General features: G+C 45.0%; 2 protein-coding genes across 3 annotated transcripts in view; one reads left to right on the top strand and one right to left on the bottom strand.

The window, feature by feature from the left end:
* The window catches only part of Zcwpw1 (zinc finger CW-type and PWWP domain containing 1), a 33,009-nt gene that overhangs the window by 13,065 nt on the left and 30 nt on the right, over positions 1–19,914 (top strand). The window contains exons 8-17 of the mRNA XM_036171595.1: positions 9,881–9,997; positions 10,608–10,728; positions 11,330–11,405; positions 11,776–11,880; positions 13,617–13,700; positions 14,625–14,691; positions 14,974–15,065; positions 16,142–16,202; positions 16,615–16,749; positions 19,501–19,914. The exon at positions 19,501–19,914 is cut by the window's right edge and continues 30 nt beyond it. Coding sequence (XP_036027488.1) covers positions 9,881–9,997; positions 10,608–10,728; positions 11,330–11,405; positions 11,776–11,880; positions 13,617–13,700; positions 14,625–14,691; positions 14,974–15,065; positions 16,142–16,202; positions 16,615–16,749; positions 19,501–19,814 — 1,172 coding nt within the window. The 3' untranslated portion in view covers positions 19,815–19,914. The remainder of the gene's footprint in view (positions 1–9,880; positions 9,998–10,607; positions 10,729–11,329; positions 11,406–11,775; positions 11,881–13,616; positions 13,701–14,624; positions 14,692–14,973; positions 15,066–16,141; positions 16,203–16,614; positions 16,750–19,500) is intronic.
* LOC118572165 (paired immunoglobulin-like type 2 receptor alpha) overlaps positions 19,137–19,914 on the bottom strand; it is a 16,953-nt gene continuing 16,175 nt past the window's right edge. For both annotated transcript variants that reach the window (XM_036171598.1, XM_036171599.1), the window contains exon 8: positions 19,137–19,914. This exon is cut by the window's right edge and continues 768 nt beyond it. The gene's annotated coding sequence lies outside the window, so the exon portion shown is untranslated.

The following is a 19,914-nucleotide window of genomic DNA, read 5'->3' as shown; positions in this document are numbered from 1 at the left end:
TCTTTCTTTCTTTCTCTTTCTCTCTCTCTCTTTCTTTCTTTCTCTCTCTCTCTCTCTCTCTCTCTCTCTCTCTCTCTTTCTTTCTTTCTAGCTGAGGATCAAACTCAGGGCCTTGTGCTTGCTAGGTAAGCGCTCTACCACTGAGCTAAATCCCCAACCCTCTATTTTATTTTTTTGAGACAGGGTTTCTCTGTGTAGCCCTGGCTGTCCTGGATCTCACTCTGTAGAACAGGTTGGACTCCAACTCAGAGATTCACCTGCCTCTGCCTCTTGAGTACTGGGATTAAAGGCATGTGCCACCATGCCCAGCTTCAAAACTTTTTTCAAAGGTGGAGAAGCCATTAAAAAATACATTCAATGTTGACCTATATCCTCCACATGCATGTGTACACATGTATACATGTGTACACACATAAACACACCCCACCCCACCATTAGTTTAGATGTGAAAAGTAAGAGGGGGAAAATGGTCGATAAAAGGGAGTGAAGTGAAAATTATAGTATGTTTTTTCTTTTTATAATTACCTTTTTTTTTTTTTTTGAGACTGTGTTTCATGTAGTCCAGGTTAGCCTTGAACTTACCGTGTAGTTGAGGATTGAATTGAATTCCTGATCCTTCTGCCTCTCCCTCCCCAGGGCTAGATTATAGGCATGTGCTGCCATGCCAGGCTTATGACCATATTGTAAAGGAGAGGGTTGGGAGGTAGCTTAATGGTAGAGCAGTTTCCTAGCTAGTACAAACACCTGGGTATGCTTTTCAACACCACCACAATGAAAGTGGAAACAACACAACAGTAGTAACATGGGCGAACAAAAGCAATGCCCCAGTGGAAGGTGGGCAGCTGAACATATTTATATGCCAAAGGATAGTTATTTATAGAGGGAGGAATGAAGAGATAGGACTGGGAAGAGCCAGAGAATTTATTCTTCATTTGGAAGGCTGAAGACGTTAGTCTTTGATGGAATGAAGGTTAGGATGGATGAGGTAGAACTCACTTCTTTCTTCTGTTTTTTGGTTTGAGATTGAACCCAAAGCCTTATATATGCTAACCACGCAGTCTGCCACTGAATCACTTTGCCAAATTACTCTTTTCATAGCAGTTCTTAGTGACTTATATGATGTGTTTGATATAGGTGCAAGAAAGGATGAACAAGGACCAAGGAGATGGATCAGTTGATAAAATGTTTTCCACAAATATGAAGGTTTGAGTTCAAATCCCCAGAGCTCACATAGAACTGGATGCAATAGCATACACATGTAAACACAGGGAGATAGGAGGTGGAGACAGGAGAATCTTTGCAAGCTTAATAGCCACTTAGCCTGGCATATACAGAAAGAAAAGAAAGAAAAGAAAATTGAAGGTGATGTGGTCTTCTGACCTCCACACAAATGCTGTGGATGTACATGGCCTGTATTTACATACATGCCACAGCATGCTTGTACCCACATTCACACACACACATAGATAAAACAAAATATCAAAGAAAAATGATGAACTGGGCTGGGTGTGGTGGCACACACCTTTAATCTCAGCACTCGGAAGACAGAGGCAGGCAGATCTCTGTGAATTTGAGGTCAGCCTGGTCTACAAAGTGAGTTCTAGGACAGCCAGGGCTACACAGACAAAGAAATCGTATCTCAAAACAAAGCAACAAAACAAAACAAAAAAACCAGAAAACAAAATGAAGCAAACAACCTCCCTCTTCCTTCATAGAAACTACAATTTAATGTGTCAGATAGATAATATATGTATCAAATAATATGACCTTGAGAAATTTGGTTATAAGAAATAAAATAGATCACACAATATATCAGTGAGTTTAAAACATAAAAAAAATAAGTAATAATTTGGAAGAAAACAGACTCACACACATTAAAAAAACATCAAGCTGGATGTGGTGGCCCATGTCTTTAATCTTAGCACTCAGGAGGCAGAGGCAGGCAGATCTCTGTGAGTTGGGGTCCAGCCTGGTCTATGTAGTGAGCTCCAGATCAGCCAAAGATACATATTGAGATCATGTCTCATAAATAAACAACAACCTAGAATGGTAAGTATAAGGACCAGTGAAATAAAAATTCAGCTAGTGTCTGATAATGTACATATATGTACATAGTTTAAATTTTTCTTTATGTGTATTGTGCATATATATGTGTATTCATGTTGTATTTGTCCGTGTTTGTGCAAGTACATGCACATGCATATGTGTGTGAAGGCTAGAGGCAACCTCAGCTGTTGGTCCTCAGGAACTATCTTGTCATTTTTTTTGAGACGGATTCTCATTAGCTTAGGTTGGCAGGTCAGTGAGTCCTAGGAATCCACTGGTCCCCATCTCCCCAGTGCTGATTACAAGTATTTGCCCCTGTTCCAAGAATTAAAAAAAACTTTTAAATTAGTTTAATTTATTTGTGTATGTGTGTGTGTACGTTACTGACATTGTGGAGGACACAGACAACTTGCAAGAGTTGGTTCTGTCTTTCTACCATATGGGACTCAGGGATCAACTTAGATTATCAGGCTTGGTGGCAGGTTCCCTTAACCACTGAGCTGTCTCACCAGCCCTGTGCTCATCTTTTTACATGGGTTCTGGAGATTGAACTCAAGACTTGTAATGAAAAGTACTTTACTGACTGAGCCATCTCCTCATCCATATATTTACATAACTTTATATCGTAAAAACATAAATTGGTTTATATATCCTTGGAGAGACACTCTAGAAAGATTATGCAAGCACCATCATGGTAGTCAGCCTGGACTTAATACAATTACATGATAAAGAAGGAGCTGGAAGTGTGATCTCTTGATCAGCTTGTTTAGGGTTTAAATCATCCAAAGGGAAGATCTAAGTAGATGATGTCTCAAAAGGAGAACTAAGAAGTTTGTCAATTAATCATTTTTTTCTGTTTCTTCTAGTTGCCAAGGAGAGGAGAGCTCTCTTAGTATAGGATGTAGAAAGGGACTGACTATCATAAATATGATCTGTAATAAATGTGGTGAGGAAAAGAAACATCTTGTCATGAAAGGAAACAGTGGAGCCCTACGTAAGGTTAGGCCAGCAGGGAATGCATTCCTAAGGAAACTGTTTCAGCTAAAACCTGAAAACTGACTAGAAGTTATTTAAATGGAGGATAGGAGATGTGGGGGAGAGGTGAGGAGGCGGGGGGGGGGGGGGGGGGGCCCCGCGGGGGCTCCGGCCCGGGGAGAGGAGGCCCAGGGGGCGGCTTCAGAAAAATGGAAAGAGATAGGCAATAACGCAATAAATAAAAACAAAATTGTACCAGGCTTTTTCTTTTGGGCCACCAACCAGCTCCCAAATCATTGACACAGAAGCTTATTAATAGTTCTGAAAGCTCAGCCTACCTTAGGCTCATTTCTGGCTAGCTCTTTTAACTTAAGTTAACCTGTTTCTCTTTATCTTTTGCCTTGGGGCTTTTTACTTTCTTTTTATATATCTTACTTTCATTGCTTCTCATGTTTTCTGGCTGGTGCTGCTTGTCTAGCCCTGGGTACCTCCCTCCTTCTCTCCTCCTCCTCCTTCTCTTGTTCTGCCTTTCTCTCTTGAGCCTAGATTTCTCCTGTTATTTATTCCCTCTACTTGCCAGCCCTGCCTATCCTTTCTCCTGCCTGGCTATTGGCCTTTCAGCTCTTTATGAGACCAATCAGGTGCCTTAGGCAGGCGAGGTGAAACAGATGCAACACATCTTTACATAATTAAACGTACACCCTTACATTGTTAAACAAATGCAGCATAAACAAAAGTAACACACCTTTACACAGTTAAAGTAGTATTTTGCAGCATAAACAAATGTAACACATCTTTACCTAGTTAAAATAATATTCCACAACAGAGATATGTAGTAATTCAATAAAAGAAAATACCATCGACAAGAGAGATGGTTCAGCACTTACAGAGGACCTGAGTGTGATTCTCAGCACTAGGTCAGGTGGCTCACAGCCACCCATAATTCTAGCTGTAGGGGATTTGATGCCCTCTTCTGGCCTCCATGGGCACATGCACTCATGTGCAAACGTATAGATACATATATGTACCTAGATGTATAAATATAAATAAAATATTTGAAAGGCAAATATATAGTGAGAATTTCATCCCAAGGGCAGTGAGAAGCCATTGGTGGGTGGTTATCCAGATGAACAACATCTTCAGATAAATGGTTGAAAATGGTCTTCAATAGAGAATGGAGTGTGGAGGAGGACGAGCCTATTAATAACCGAGTGCTATTATCAGGATGTGTAGTGGCAGCTTGGACTGATGCCAAGTCCATGAACTAGGATGATGAAAGCAGAGATAGAAGTGTGTGGTTTTATAATATTTTAGAGATAAAATCATAAGAACTAGGTAATGGTTAGTAATTGGTAGCCTATGAGAGAGGAAATTATCAAAAAGATTGGTCTCTGGCATAATCATTTAGGTGATTGGAAATGGGGTAGGAGAAGACAGTGTGGGAGATGATTAAACATTCCGGTTTTGGTGCATAAAGTTTGAGCTCCATATGAGATGTCTAAATAGAGTAGCTCATCCATAAAGCTTGTGCTCAGCATGTATGTGGTCCTGGGCTCAGTCCTCAGCACCACAAAAATTAGTACAGTACAGCATTACCATACGATACAATACCATATAGACGTCAAAGAGCAAAGTCACTTAATTCATAACAGAAGCCAAAAGTATACAACTGTGTATCATCATGTATGAAAAATGGAATTAAAAACTGTAGGGATGGGTGAGCTGGGCTTAGGGGACAGTGTGGTGTGAGGAGAGAAAACCTTTGGCTGAGCTTTGGAACTCTGAGTTTTTGAGACTGGATGGAGAACAGAAAAAACTGAGCAAAGGGAAGAGATGGAAACTGCCAGGACACAGGGGATAAGGTATCCCAGAGGACAGGAAGCTAGCCTTTCAGGAATGAACCATCAGCTGGAATGCTCTGGACGTGTGCTGGTTACATCAGTCTCCATTGTCATGCAGCCACACACTTGCACGTGGTGAGCAGCAAGCAGGTCTTTCCCCCCTCTCTCATTTTGTATTAGTTCTTTGAGAATTAATATATATATATATTTTTATCATATTCACTCTTCCCCAACACCTCTCAGATCCACCCCACTTCCCTACCCACGCAACCTTTTGTTCTGTCTCTCGCTCAGCTTGTCAAGTACTAAGAGCTACCCCACCCTCTTGGGTGTGAGGCTTTCCACTGGAGTGTAGACAGTTTTCCTTAAGGTTGAGGCTCTCTTTTCTAGTCTTGCTGGGTCACCTCCGTAAATTAGGGGCAATTGTATTGGTAATTTTTGTTTGTTCCCTTGATTAGTTTTTGCTTTGTTCTGTTTTAAGAGACAGGATCTCTTGTAGCCCAGGCTGGACATGGACTCCTGATCCCCCTGCCTCCTAAGTGTGAGAATGACAGCCCTGAGCTACTGCACCAAATTAGTGAGGTGCTAGTGATGGGCCCAGGGCTTCATGTATGCTAGGCAAACACTCAACTGACGGAGCTTCACCCCAGCCCCAGCAACTGCCATTTCTAACTAACATATCATTGCCAATTAGTATTTTGTTTGTTTGTTTTCTATTTTATTTTATGCATGTGGGTATTTTGCTTGCATGTATGTCTGTGCACTGTGTGATGCTTGGTGCCTGCAGAGACCAAAAGAGGTCATCTCCTCTTGAACTGTAGTTATATCTGATTTGTGAGCCACTATGTGCTGGGACTTGAACCCAGACCCTCTGAAAAACAAGTGCTGGTAACCACTGAGCCATTTCTCCAGACCCCAGAATTTTGTTTTTAGGTAAAGTACTTAAGAAATGATCCATACATAGTATAGTGATGTTTTGAAAGGATCCAAATGTAAGTCTGAGTGATGATTCCAGTGGGATGAGATTAGACATGAGTGAGGTATAGCCCTGTGTTTGAAGATGTTTTAAGGTAAAATTTGACAGTGGGTAAAAATTGAAACACAGCAAACTTATAGGCAAAACACTGTTTGATGATATTAACTCTTTTTTTGTTTGTGTGTATGTGTAAGTGCATGTGCATGTGTGTATATGGTGTGTGTATGTGTCTGTCTGTCTAGCGTGTGTGTGCTAGAGATCAACCTTAGGTGTCTTCCTCAGTTACACTCTATCTTCTCTTCTGAGGTGAGGTCTCTCACTGAACCTGGACATCACTGATTCAGCTAGGTTGGCTGGCCAGTGAGCTCCAGAGATCCTGTTTTTATCTTCCAAGTACTGGGATTAAAGGTGTGCACTGCAGTACCTAGATTTTGCATGGATGCTAGAGATCAAACTCAGGTCCTCATGCTCGTGGAGTGGATGGGATAGCCTGGTGGGCTGGAGGCCGAGCTAAAGTGAGAGTTGCAGGGCTTTGAGCAGGTGGGGCAGGGAGGACAGGACATGCTGTCAGAGGATGTTTGGACATGTGACTCAGAGGCTGTGTGTGCTTTCTGACATGACTGGGTCATGCAGGAGTGGGAGTAGATTACTGAGGAGGTGTATGGAAAAGGGCCAAGAAATGAAGATGGGATGCTGCTGAGGTATTCCTGTGATGTGGTTGTCATCTGAACTGAAGGCTTGAAGTAGAGAGGTGAAGACTGAGTAGGATGCCACCATCTTTTTGAGACAATAGGGCAAGATAGTGCCTAATGGAGGGCACCTCAGAGAAAGGGTTTCTGCAGGAGGGAGAGGCACAGGGGCAGTGAGAATAAAGATGTTTGCCCTACTTCTGCCTCGAGAGATGTGGGGACTGTGAGAAGGAACAGACCCCACTTAGAGATTTGAGGTAGCAGTTGAGTGGGGGCAGTGTCATTAGTGTCCAGGTATCAAAATGAAGATGGGGTGATGGAGATGGCTTGGTCAGTAAAGTGCTTGATGAGCAGCGTGAGGACCTGAGTCTGAGCCTTTGTTAAAACCCACATGAAAGAGCTAGGTGCACTGATGTGGGCCTCTAGGCCCAATGCACAGGGAGCAGGGGCAGGAAGAATCAGGGAGCTCCAGGTTCAGAGAGAGCCCGCCTTAAAAAGTCAAGTGAAGGGGCTAGAGAGATGTCTTAGTGGCTTTTTAAAAAACCTTTTTAGAGCTTTATTGAGAGAGAGAGGGAGAGAGAGAGGGGCAGAGAGAGGAAAGAGAGAACGAGAGAGACAGAGACAGAGAGTGTGGAAGGCAGAAAGAGAGAAGGGGGCATCTTAGTGGCTTTTGTAGAGGACCTGAGTCCAATTCACAGCACCAGGTCAGGTGACTCACAACTGACATTAACTTCATCTCCAGAGGATCCAGTGGCTACGACTTTATCCATGAGCACTGCACCCCACTCACACACTCCTTCATACACATAACTAAAAATAAAAATAAACTCTTACCAGGCATGGTGGCACGTGCTTTTAATCTGGGCACTTGGAAGTCTGAGTTTGAGGGCAGCCAGCTACACAGTGAAACCTTGCCTCAAAACAAACAAACAAACAACCCCACAAACCAATAAATAAATAATTCTTTAAAAGCCCATGTGCATGTGTGTATATACACGCACACACATACACACATAACCCCCAAATCACATACCCAAAAAATAATAAGATGGAGTGCAATAGGGAAAGGTACTGATCATAAACCTCTGACCTCTACACATGCACACGCGCGCGCGCGCACACACACACACACACACACACACACACACACACACAAACATGAGCTTGATGATGTGTGAATAGTTGTTTCTCAAGTTTGTCAAGTTTCATAGAACAAAGTAGAAAAGTTGAGCAGATATAAGTGGAGGTCTGAAAGGTGATGAATAAAAGAAATCCATGGCCTTGGTGTGGGGACAAAGTAAGTGGTTAAGAGAGTACTGCTGGACCCAGACCTGGGTCTTGTGGAGGAGGATGGACTCTGGACATTGGTCCTAAAGGATGCAACTTTGTCATTTTTTTATTTAATATTTTTATATATCAGCCACAGATTCCCCCATCCTCCCTCCTCCCATCCCCCAGGCCTCCCCCCTCCCCAACCCACCTCCTCCAAGGCAAGGTCTCCGCTGGGGCGTCAGCCCAGCCTGGTAGACTCAGCCGAGGCAGGTCCAGTCTCCTCCTCCCTACCCCAAGGCTGATCAAAGAGTCCCAGCATAGGCCACAGGCTCCAAAAAGCCAGCCCATGCACGAAGGACAGGTCCTGGCTCCACTGCCTGGGGGTGTCCCAAACAGTTGAAGCTAATCAACTGTCTCACTTGTCCAGAGGTCCTGCTTCAGATCCATGGGGGCTCTTCAGCCATTGGTTCACAGTTCATGTGTTTCCATTAGTTTGGCTATTTGTCCCTGTGATTTTTCCATCATGGTCTCAATATCTCTTGCTCATATAATCCCTCCTCTCTCTAACTTTGTCATTTTTTAAGGATTTATTTTGTTTTTAATTATGTGTATGCATATGTGTCTGTATGTGGATTTGTGCACATGAGTGCAGTGCCTTCTGCGGCCAGATGAGGAAGTAGGACTCCTGTGTTGGCTAGTTTTATGTCAATTTGACACAAGCTAGAGTCAACGGAGAGAACGGAGCCTCAATTGAGAAAGTGCCTCAGTAAGATTGGCAAGCCTGTAGGGCATTTCTTAATTAGTGATTGATGAGGGAGGGCTCAGCTCATGGTGAGTGGTGCCATCCCTGAGCTGGTGGTCCTGGGTTCTCTAAGAAAGCAGGCTGAGCAAGCCATGGGAAGCTAGCCAGTAAGCAGCACCCCTCCATGGATTCTGTATTAGCTCCTGCCTCCAGGTTCCTGCCCTGTTTGAGTTCTTCTTGTGACTTCCTTTGTTGATAAACTGTGATGTGGAAGTGTAAGCCAGATAAGCCCTTTCCTCCACATGTTGTTTTGGTCATGGTCTTTCAACACAGCAATAGTAATCCTAACTAAGACAGTCCCTTAGGGCTGGAGTTGCAGGCAGGTGTGAGATGCCCTGTGTGGGCTGGGAACTGAACTGGGGTCCTCTGAAAGGGTAGTATGTGCTCTGCTCTTAATCATTGAGACAGCTGTTCAGCCCCACAAGCTTGTAATTTGATAACAGAAGGATAAATCAGTTGAGATTTGGGTAAGAATTTCAACTACAGATGCTGTGCACAGAAGAGGTGCTGGTTAGTATTTAGAGACTATTATATTAGTACTATGACAGAGAGTCCAACCCACTGGCCTGGAACTCACCAATAGGCTAGGCTAGTTAGCCAATGAGACCTAGGGAATGTGCCTATCTCTGTCTCTCCAGAGTCAGGATTACAAGCACCCATCACCATGCCCAGCATTTTTTACATGGGTAGTGTGTGGATTTAACTCAGTTCTCCTACTTTCAAGGAAAGCAGCCTCCTAGCCCCAAGATTTTTGTTTCTTTGTGATAACAGGATGGACCCTGTGGCTTTGCAAAAGTTAAAAAAGTATTCTACAGAACACTGAACTACACTTCCAGCACTAAGGCAATCATTAAAGTGTTTTTTTTTTTTTTTAAGTTTTAACATTTGTGATGTGTGTGTGTGTGTGTGTGTGTGTGTGTGTGTGTGTGTGTGTACACATGAGCAAAATGCCTGTGGAGGCCAGAAGGAAGCCTCAGATCCCCTGGAGTGGAAGTTAAGGCATTTGTGAGCTGCCCCTGTGGATGCCGTCACTACAGGAAGAGAGAGGATGACAGTGTAAGGCTTGAGTTCTAAGGTCAGCTCTGTCACCGAGTTAGGTTGATCTTCAGTAACTTGCTGTCTTCTCCGAGCTTTCGCGCGGCTGTTTTAGTTCAGAGACTTGACTAGTTAGTATGCCTGTGATATGATTCAGGGGCCATCAGGAACGTTACATTGAATTTAGTTGGATCGAAGAAGGATGCGTGTGTTTTTGTCTCACCTCCATTTCTTCCTGTCACAGGCCAGTGTCTCATCTGGGTCCAGTGTTCCTCTCCAAAGTGTGAGAAATGGAGGCAGCTACGTGGAGGCATTGATCCTTCAGTTCTCCCAGATAATTGGTCTTGTGATCAGAATCCAGGTAGAAAAGAATAGAAATGTTTTCCTCCAGTTTTTATTACTCCTCCATTTCTTTCCCAGCATGTCTTCTTTCAGTTAGGTACAGCTTAGATATACCTTTGAGGGGTCCTTGTGGGCACTGGGAAGGGAGGATCTTCATGTTCTGTGGGAGGAAGGCATGGGTGGCCTGGGAACCTTTAGAGTACACCGAGTGAATTCCACCTATGTCAGTCTTGCCTGATGGTATCAGTGCTTCCTGGAATATGGGTGTTGGACTGTGGATAGAGAGGGATATATGACATGGGGAAAAGCAAGTGAGAAAGACCCAGTGAGCTTAGCATTCATTCTAGAACGTTTGAAGGGGTTTGGGACAGATTATGACCATCTTGTCCAGCACACTTATTTTCCAGATGAGAAAGCCTCTTAGAGAATTGACCCCCACATTGCTCCACAGAGTGGGCAGAGTCACACTAGGATGGAGCAGGACCCCCTTGGCTGTAGCTGCATTTCCTCTATGGGTTTCTAGTCTCTTCCACATGCAGCCTGTACCACTTCCCTTTGCCCTCTCTGTGGTCTGCATCCTGGTTTCACCCTTTGAGCCTCCTGTTTCTATAGCCCTTCTCTTTTGGCAGACCTGAACTATAATCGCTGTGATATTCCTGAGGAGACCTGGACAGGGTGTGAGAGCGATGTGGCCTATGCCTCCTATGTTCCAGGATCCATCATCTGGGCCAAGCAATATGGTTACCCCTGGTAGGGCACCATAACAGAGAACATCTTTCCTGAACTTGGGAGTGGTAGAGTCATGCAGGGAGAAGGATATGGCAATCATTTGTCTTAGATGTGGTACCTTCATTAGAAAGAGCATCAGTGAGGGAAAAGACAGAGGGCTGAGCTGGAAGCCTTTGGAAGACTGTAGGTTTCAGGGTGGAGGTGGGATCTCTGGAAAAGTGGGTCCAATGATACTGCAGTGTGTGTGGGGGAAGAGGACCTAAAGCAATTTCTTGTTTTTGAGAAAATGCTGACCTTGAACTTGAAATCCCGCCTAAGCTTCTCTAGTGCCTGAATTGTAAGACGCATGCCACCAAGCCCTGCTTCAAGGCATTTTAAAATGTTGAGATGCGAGAGTAAAGAAAAGGATGAATAGGTTAGCCTTTTTTCTGTCCACAGGCTTGCTAGGATGACTGAGCTCTCTTTGATGCTGGTAAAGTCAAGTCAGTCATGTGCTGATGACTAACGGAGTATAGCTTTTGGATCTTCTACAAAACATGTTGCTCTTTTCCACGTGTGCATGAAGGTGAGGTTGTGTTCTGATCATAACCTCTTTCTCTCCCATCCCATCTTTCTTCCCCAGGTGGCCAGGCATGATAGAATCTGACCCTGACCTGGGCGAGTATTTTCTTTTTGCATCTCATCTTGATTCCCTGCCGGTGAGTTTCTTGATTCTGTCCCGAGCAGCTTGATATCCATCCTAACATGTTTAGAGTTAGAAACATGGATGTAGCCAGTAGACATGTGGAAGCGAACACTTAACTAGACTGAGAGATGTGGAGGGAAGGTGAACGCACAGAGAGATGAGCTTGTACTGAGATACACTGCTTGGGATTCCTGAGGTCAGCATAGAGGAACAGTGGAGTGAGCTGGGTAGGTGAGCCGGGGCTCAGGGAATATATGAGCTCCAGCAGCTTCCCTGTGAATCCCATCTCTGTCCATCCCCACACTCTGTCTTTCTCTACCATTTCTGACAAGGGAAAAGCAGAGAGAAGGGCAGGAACCAAACAAGCCCATCTTTTGTTACAGTCCAAGTACCATGTGACATATTTTGGAGAAACAGTTTCTCGTGCATGGATCCCAGTTAGCATGCTGAAAAACTTCCAGGAGCTGTCCCTGGAGCTAGCCAGAGCGGTGAGCAAACTTTGGGGATCTGCTGTGATACAGGGAACAGGGCATTTTTTTTTTTTTGTGAGTCTTTGTTTGCTGTTTTTTGAGAGAGGGTCCCAGGCTTGCTTGGAACTCACTGTGTAGTCAAGGATGACCTAGAACATCTGATCCTCCTGCCTCCAACCTCCTAAACTCTAGGATTGCAGGCAAGCACCACCATACCATGTTCTGAGTCCATTTGGGAGTTGCAGTGGTAAGGGCCCAGGTTAACTCGGGGTTTCTCAGTCCCAGCACTGTGGGCATCTTGGTCCAGATAGTCCTCTGCATGCAGGTGCTAGCAGCATCCCTGGACACTGCAGCATCCTCTGTCCTATGTCTTGCCCTCTTCTAGATGTGACAGCTAAATAATTGTCCCCAAACTTTGTCTCCTGGGAGACAGACTTCTCTAGTTGAGAAGCATGTGGTTAGCTAAATTGTATTTCTTCCCTATAATCATTTTGGGTTTAATTAGCTTTAAAGTGAGCAGAGTTCCTGAAGCCCAATGAGATGACCTTTGGAATTATGGAGTTGGGAGAAAAGATGTTTATTGTATGCCTACTGTTCAGTTGAGCTACAAGCATTAAACTGCTGGGTTCAGAGGAACTTGTAAGAAGCTGAAAAGTGGAGTCCCCTGAACTTCAATCTTTGTAGCTGGAGTTTTCTCCAGTCCTGCCTGGCCCATGGTTAGGGCAAATCTCTCTCACCCACCAGTCCTGCAGCTGCTTAGACCCAACCAAGTGAACACATAGAGACTTATATTGCTTACAAACTGTATGGCTGTGGCAGGCTTCTAGCTATCTAGTTCTTACATCTTAAATTAACCCATTTCTACTAATCTATAAGTTGCCACATGGCTTGTGGCTTACTGGTATCTTTACATGTTGCTTGTCATGGCAGGGGCTGGCAGCGTCTATCTGCCTCAGCCTTCCACTTCCCAGAATTCTCCTCTCTCCTTGTCCTGCCTATACTTCCTGCCTGGCCAATCAGTGTTTTCTTTATTAACCATTCAGAGCAACACATTTAACATACAGAACATCCCACAGCAAGTCTTCTTTTCCTTCAAATCCCTGTGTGATTCACTGTGGAGGGCACTAAAGCATCAGAGGTTTATTGGGAAGGAGAGTGTTGTATCTGAGCCCCAGAAGATTAAGAACAGAGTGTCTTGTTAGTACCTGGAACTGATAGTTAAGCAACTGTAGCTAAGATAATGTCCAAGTCAGGGGTGGTGATTCACATCTATAATTCAGCATTTAGGAAGCTGAGGTAGCAGAGTTACTGTGAGTTTGAGGCCAATAGGCTGTAGTGAGTGCCTGGCCAGACTGAGCCACAGTGTGTGAAGAGAGAGAGAGACAGAGAGACAAAGAATGAGAATATGTGGTGGGTAGTGGTATGTTGCAGTCACTTTTCTATTATTATTATTGATTAATTTTTCTTTTAAAAATATTTATTTTATTTTTAATTGTGGATATGTGAACTTCATGCAGGTACTTACAGAGGCCCAAAGCTTCAGATCCCCCAAGGCTGGAGATGAGATGGTTATTAGTTGCCTGATGTGGATGCTGAGAACTGAACTTGGGTCTTCCGGAAAAGCAATACTTAGCTGTTGAGCCATCTCTCTGGCCCCATATCGAATGACTTCAAGAATTATTAGTTATTTGAGAGTTTTTATGTTGACTATTTTTAAAGATATATTTATCATGAACTCTAACCTTCTATTTTAGAAAAAATGCAAGAACAAGGACTATGGCCAGAAACTGGAGGCAGCCATAAGGATGGCTCACCAGGCAGAGCAGATCAGTGTTCAGGTGGGCGAGTGCCTAGCCCACAGGTTGGGGCCCCTTCAATCCAAAGGGGACTCAGTCACCCTGCTGTATCACAGCCAGGATCTGGTTTCCCTGCTTGGCTGGGTTTCCTGATGCCTAAGCCATCCACTCCTTTCCTGCCCTTGGCTATCTTCTCTCAGCCCAAACACAGTCTTTACCCTCAGATCTCTCTGGAAGGAGCAGGGGTGGGGTAGAGAGTGACACATGAAGTTCTCTTTCCTAGTTACTTGTCCCTTCATGAATAAACTAGAAAAGAGATTATAATTAATCTCCATTAAAGGATCAGATAAAACTAATGTGATATTTCGAGTGAAAATGGAAGATGAACACAGATTTTGTCATTACTAGAATCTAGAAGACAGGGAAAAAGCTGGGCCTGGGAGGGTGGTGGGGGACACTGATGTGTCTGGGAGGGTGGTGGGGGACACTGTTGTGTCTGGGAGGGTGGTGGGGGACACTATTGTGTCTGGGAGGGTGGTGGGGGACACTGTTGTAACTTGGGAGGGTGGTGGGGGACACTGTTGTAACTTGGGAGGGTGGTGGGGGACACTGTTGTAACTTGGGAGGGTGGTGGGGGACACTGTTGTGTCTGGGAGGGTGGTGGGGGACACTGTTGTGTCTGGGAGGGTGGTGGGGGACACTGATGTGTCTGGGAGGGTGGTGGGGGACACTGATGTGTCTGGGAGGGTGGTGGGGGACACTGTTGTGTCTGGGAGGGTGGTGGGGGACACTGTTGTGTCTGGGAGGGTGGTGGGGGACACTGTTGTAACTTGGGAGGGTGGTGGGGGACACTGTTGTAACTTGGGAGGGTGGTGGGGGACACTGTTGTAACTTGGGAGGGTGGTGGGGGACACTGTTGTAACTTGGGAGGGTGGTGGGGGACACTGTTGTGTCTTGGTTCCCCAGGAGCGGGTTAACTTGTTTGGTTTCTGGAGTCGATACAATGGATCTGACGGCAGTGGGGAAGGGAAAGGTAGGAAAGTAGTGGTGGAGGGTGGAGAGCCCCCTTCTCCCTGGAGGACCCAAGCCTGCACCACCCTCCCCATTCCAGATTATCTAGTGGGAGCTCGCTCTTGTGACTGAAACCCAGGAGAGGATGGGACAGGGTGTGTGAGTGTGATGAGTGTAATCGTGGTGACATGGGAACCATCCCGAGGACTCGGAAGGCAGGGTTGGAAGATGGATTTCCAGAAATCACCTCCACCTCACCAGATGCATTGTGGACACATAGTCTTCCTTCCTTCCCCTCGCCTAGATTTGATGCTCTGTGAGTCCAGCAGCCCCGAGTCTTGTCTGGAGAAAGAGAAGGACTCAGAGGAGGAGGAGGAGGAGAAAGAAGAGAAGAAAGTAAAGCTGCTTTAGAGGAAGTTCTTGTGACATTTCTGCTGGGGATTCCTGGAGGGATGTGGTTGGCACAGAGTGGCAGTCCCGAGAACCATCCAGCCCCAGGCACTGACAGGCTGGCCTCACACTGAGGCTCCCAGGGGTGGGGTGGTGGCGGAGGAGTTTTCCTTCCTCACTGTGGGACTTCCTCAGCCCTTTGGGAAATTCCTTCTTGAGCACAGTCTCAATCTGTGATGCGATCTTTGGCTCTTCATGTAATTTCGGGGAGCCCCAGTGCTTTCCCACTCCTTTCCCCGGGTGGGACTTAAGATATCACTCCTTTTCTTAGTGTCTCTGTGAAACGTGCATTTCCTCTTTCTCTGTTAGTTTACCGCTTTTTCTTTTTGGTAAAAAAATTATTGCATTTATTTACTTGGTGCCAGAGAACAGTTTAGGGGTTGATTCTCTCTTTCTACCATGTGGGTCCCTCCAGTGGAACTCAAGTTGTCTTTGCATTGACAGGTACTAAACCGGATGGGAAGGTGACCACATGTTTTCTGTGTCCTGCTGCAGGTTTAAACTGCATCAGGCTGCAACAAAACCTAATTTGACTTTCTGAAGCCCACCATTACTCTCTAGCACCCCTCTACTAAAAAGAGAATATGTGTGCAGGTGCATGTGTGTGTAGGTGTGCACACATGTTTGTGCAAGTGTATGTGGAAGCCACAGGTCAATCTCAGGTGTCATTCTTCGGGTGCCATCCACCTTGGTTTTTTGAACTCTATCTGGAACTTGTCCATTTAGTAGGCTGGCTGACAAGCCCCAAGGATGAACCTATTTTCATGTCCCTGGTGCTGGATTACAAGTGTGTCCCATCACATGTAGCTTTTTTAGTTTGTTTTTTGAGACAGGGTTTCTCTGTGTAACAGTCCTGGCTGTCCTGGAACTCGCTTTGTAGATCAGGCTGGCCTCGAACTCATCACACAGTTTTTTTTAATGTATGTTCTGGAGATTGAACTCAGTTCCTCCTGTTTGCATGGGAATTTTTAGGAAGAATTTTGTGATTTAATTTACTTTTTTCTGTTCTTTCCCTACCGAAGGACCCAACTTTGCCTAGATCCAAGCCAGCTAAAATACATACCAAAAAACCCAAGTCAAGAGGTAAGGAAGACCACTGGAAAGGGGCAAGTCCCACAGGTAGGAGGGCAGAGGCAGAGAGTAAGTGTTTTCCAATAGCTGTGCTGGGCTGATCTCATCTCCAGGAGCCGATGCCAGGGAGGAAGTCACAGTGTCTCATTCTTATTTCCAAAGACTTAGGTGAAAGGTGTAGGGCTCAGCTTGGTCACCAAGGTTGAGTTCTTGGAGAAGGCTGGTTCTGAGGAGAACCATAGTGGGAGAAGACCCTGGGTCAGCAACGTCAAGATGACTAGAGCTGGAAGCCACTGAGGGAACCTGCTAGACTGAGAATGAGCAGGAGATGTGGGACGAGGCAGAAGCAAAATGTGTGGCTACCATCTGCCTTGCCAAGCTATCAACACATTTTCTTCATGCTTGGGGGCTGGGGCTTATACAGGCCCAGCGGGAGGACGAGCCGGGACTCCAAAAGAGAAGACTGTGAAGAAGTCTCTGGGCAGTGAGTCCACAGTCCCTCCTGGACCCGTTTTGGGAGGGAAAGAAGAACAGGGAAATTCAGACCTGGACCATCCAGGTAGGGCTCAGAGACTCGAGGGCCATGGGGAAATGAAGTCCCTGTCTGCACCTCCTCTCCCTGGGGCATTTCTGAACAATTCTATAACTCTTCATGCTTTTGTGCTGTAGGAGGAGGGTTATGAAGTTGAGGCTGGCCTGTGTTGTATATGAGTTCTAGGCTAGCAAGGCTTACATAGCGGAACCCTTTTTCAAAAACATAAAAAAAAAAGGATAGGAAGAGAAGGAGAATAAATGAAATTCTAAATGAAATATCATGTCTCAGATTGAACCTAGAACATACTTTGTAAACTTAATTGTGGCCAGTTATAGTATGGAAGGCTTTTAATCCCAGCACCCAAGAGGCAGAGGCAGGAAGCTCTCTGAGTTTCAGGCCAGCCTGGTCTATACAGTCTAGGCCAGCCAGAGCTACATAGTGAGACCCTATTTCAAAATAACTAAATAAACAAACAAACTTAGTTGTTTCTGATTTGATTAAATCCAAGGATAAGCCAATGGTAAAGAGCATTTATTGATATGGGCTGGCAAGGTGGACACTTGATGCCTCCATGATGTTCTCTCTAAGTCTTTCAGTGGTTCCATTACTAAATAGTTGGCATTTTACACTTACATGTTTTGTTTGTGTGTGCATGTGTGCATGCCATGGTGCAGATGTAGAGGTCAGAACGCAACTTTTGGGAGTCAGTTCTCTCCTTCTACCATGTGGGTTCCCCCACTGAACCATCTCACTGGCTTGTTTTGTTATTGAGACAAGGTCTCACTATGTAGTCCTAGCTGACAGGGAACTCACCATGTAGACCAGGCTGCCCTTGAATTCATAGAGATATACCTGCCTTTGCCTCCAGAGTGCTGGAATTAAAGGTGTACACCACCATGCTCAGCTTCTGATTTTTAAAAATGTAATATTGTACCGGGTGCTGGTGGCACACGCCTTTAATCCCAGCACTCGGGAGGCGGAGCCAGGTGGATCTCTGTGAGTTCGAGGCCAGCCTGGGCTACCAAGTGAGTTCCAGGACAGCTCCAAAACTACACAGAGAAACCCTGTCTTGAAAAACCAAACCAAACCAAACCAAAACAAAATATAATATTGTTAATTCTTTTGAGAACTTTTTCTCTTTCTTTTTTGGGGGTGGGGATGGGGTGAGATTTAAGATAGGGTTTCTCTGTGTAGCCCTACCTATCCTGGAACTCACTCTTGTAGACCAGGCTTGCCTCGAACTCACAGAGATCCAACTGCCTCTGCATCCTGAGTGCTGGGATTAGAGGGTATGTGTTCTGCCGCCCAGTTTGGGAATTTCTTACAGTGTATTTTGGTCATGTTCACCCCTGAGCTTCTCCTATATCTGTGCTCTTCACACTCATCTCCCTAATCACACAAGCTTGAGTTTTCTTCTTCCCCTTACCAGTTTGTCCAGCTAGTCTTGGAGTGGGGCCTGGCCTGGGATCAGTCATAGATTAAAGAAAACTGACTTTCCCTCTCCCATCAGCGATCCAGCTATATCAAGCACTGGCTGCTCTTCCAGAGGACTCAGGTTCAGTTTCTGGCACACACAGGCAGCTCACAGCCATCCATGGCTAGTTCCTGGGGATCCAACACCCTCTTTAGACCTCCCTGGGCACTTCCCATATGTGATGCATATACATGTAGGGAAAACAACCATATACACAAAATAGAATTAATTATACCTTTTGTAAACAATGCCAGTAGCATCTCAGCCTGTGGTGAGGCATCATGCCCTTTCCACACTGAATTTTATCTGTTTAAGCTTGTGTAGATATTGTGCCTGCTGTCACAATCTCTGTGAGTTTATATGTGCGACTGCCTTGTGTGTTCAGAAAATACTGTTTCCACACCTCTGTCCCTTATGCAGTCTTGACCCCCTCTTTTCTCAAAGATCCTTGAGCCTTGGGTAGAGGGGTGTGGGTATGTCCCATTTAGGGCCAAGGTGCTTCAGTCTCTTATTCTCAAGACGTTGGCCAGTTGAGCGACTCTGTTAATTGTCACCTCCTGCAAGAAGCATCTTTGACAAGGTTGAGAGACACACTGATCTGTGGGGACATCAGTAAAGTTATTAGAGTCACTTTAATTCCATGTCCAATAAGTAGAGGATAAGAGTGGATTTTCCTTAGGGCCTAAGATTGTCACACACAGGTTCTTGGACCCTTTAATAGTGCCAGGTTCCATCTCATGGAATGGGCCTTAGATTTTTGACATTTTATTTAATTATTTTAATATATATATATATATATATATTTAAAATTTAATATATATTAAAATCAAATATATATATTTAAAATTTTATATATATGGGTGTATATATATTTGCTTGTATATATATCTGTGCATCACATGCATGATTGGTGCTCTCAGAGGCCAGAAGAGTATGTCATATCCTCTGGAACTGGAGTTACAGTTGGTTGTGAGCCAACATGTGAGCATTGGGAATTGAAATACAGTCTTCTACAAGAGCAGCATGTTCTGTTAACTGCTTAGCCGTCTTTCCAGCTCCTTGACATTGCAGATAAAAATGTACTAAGTAAGGCTCAGAAGTGTTTAGATTTGTTCAAGACCCATGTTGAATACACAGTTGACACAAGGAGTCCAGGTGTGACCTGAAAGTCCATGTTCCCAATTCTGATGAAGACTATCCTTTAAGAAGCTTTAAACATAAGAATCCAGAAATCTGGCTTGTCAAACATCAGGATAGGTTGACTTAATGGGACTATCAACTTTGTCCTTTGTTCTCTTTAGGCCCTAAAAAAAAATTTAAGACTCCTGAAAGCAAGGCCTCAGCTACTAACTTACCCAAGGAGAAAACAATTAAAACTGTATCAAAGTGTCCTGCTCCATTAGCTCCACATGGGGCTTGCCCATTGGGAAAGGAAGGTCCTGGACCTCAGGAGCCCCTGACACAGGAAGCAGCAAGTTTCCCCCCTGAAGATGATGGTTCCAGTGACCTGGACTTGGAGCAACTCATGGAAGCCATTGGAGAGGCAGAGGAGAGAGGGGAGTCCCAGCAGAGGGATGGCTCAGAGGAGTTCCTGGCGGGCCTCTTTGAGGAGTAGTGCGCTCTGGTCCTTCTACTGTTGACTGCCTCTCAGTGATCCTGAGCAGATGTTGAATGTGGGGGTTAGTGCCCTGCTCCCTGCTTCAGGTCAGAGCTGT

This window comes from Onychomys torridus, chromosome 22 (assembly GCF_903995425.1).
Source record: "Onychomys torridus chromosome 22, mOncTor1.1, whole genome shotgun sequence".
Classification (NCBI taxonomy): domain Eukaryota; kingdom Metazoa; phylum Chordata; class Mammalia; order Rodentia; family Cricetidae; genus Onychomys; species Onychomys torridus.
Note: the sequence above shows the minus strand (reverse complement) of the source record. Positions and strands in the feature narration are given on the sequence as shown.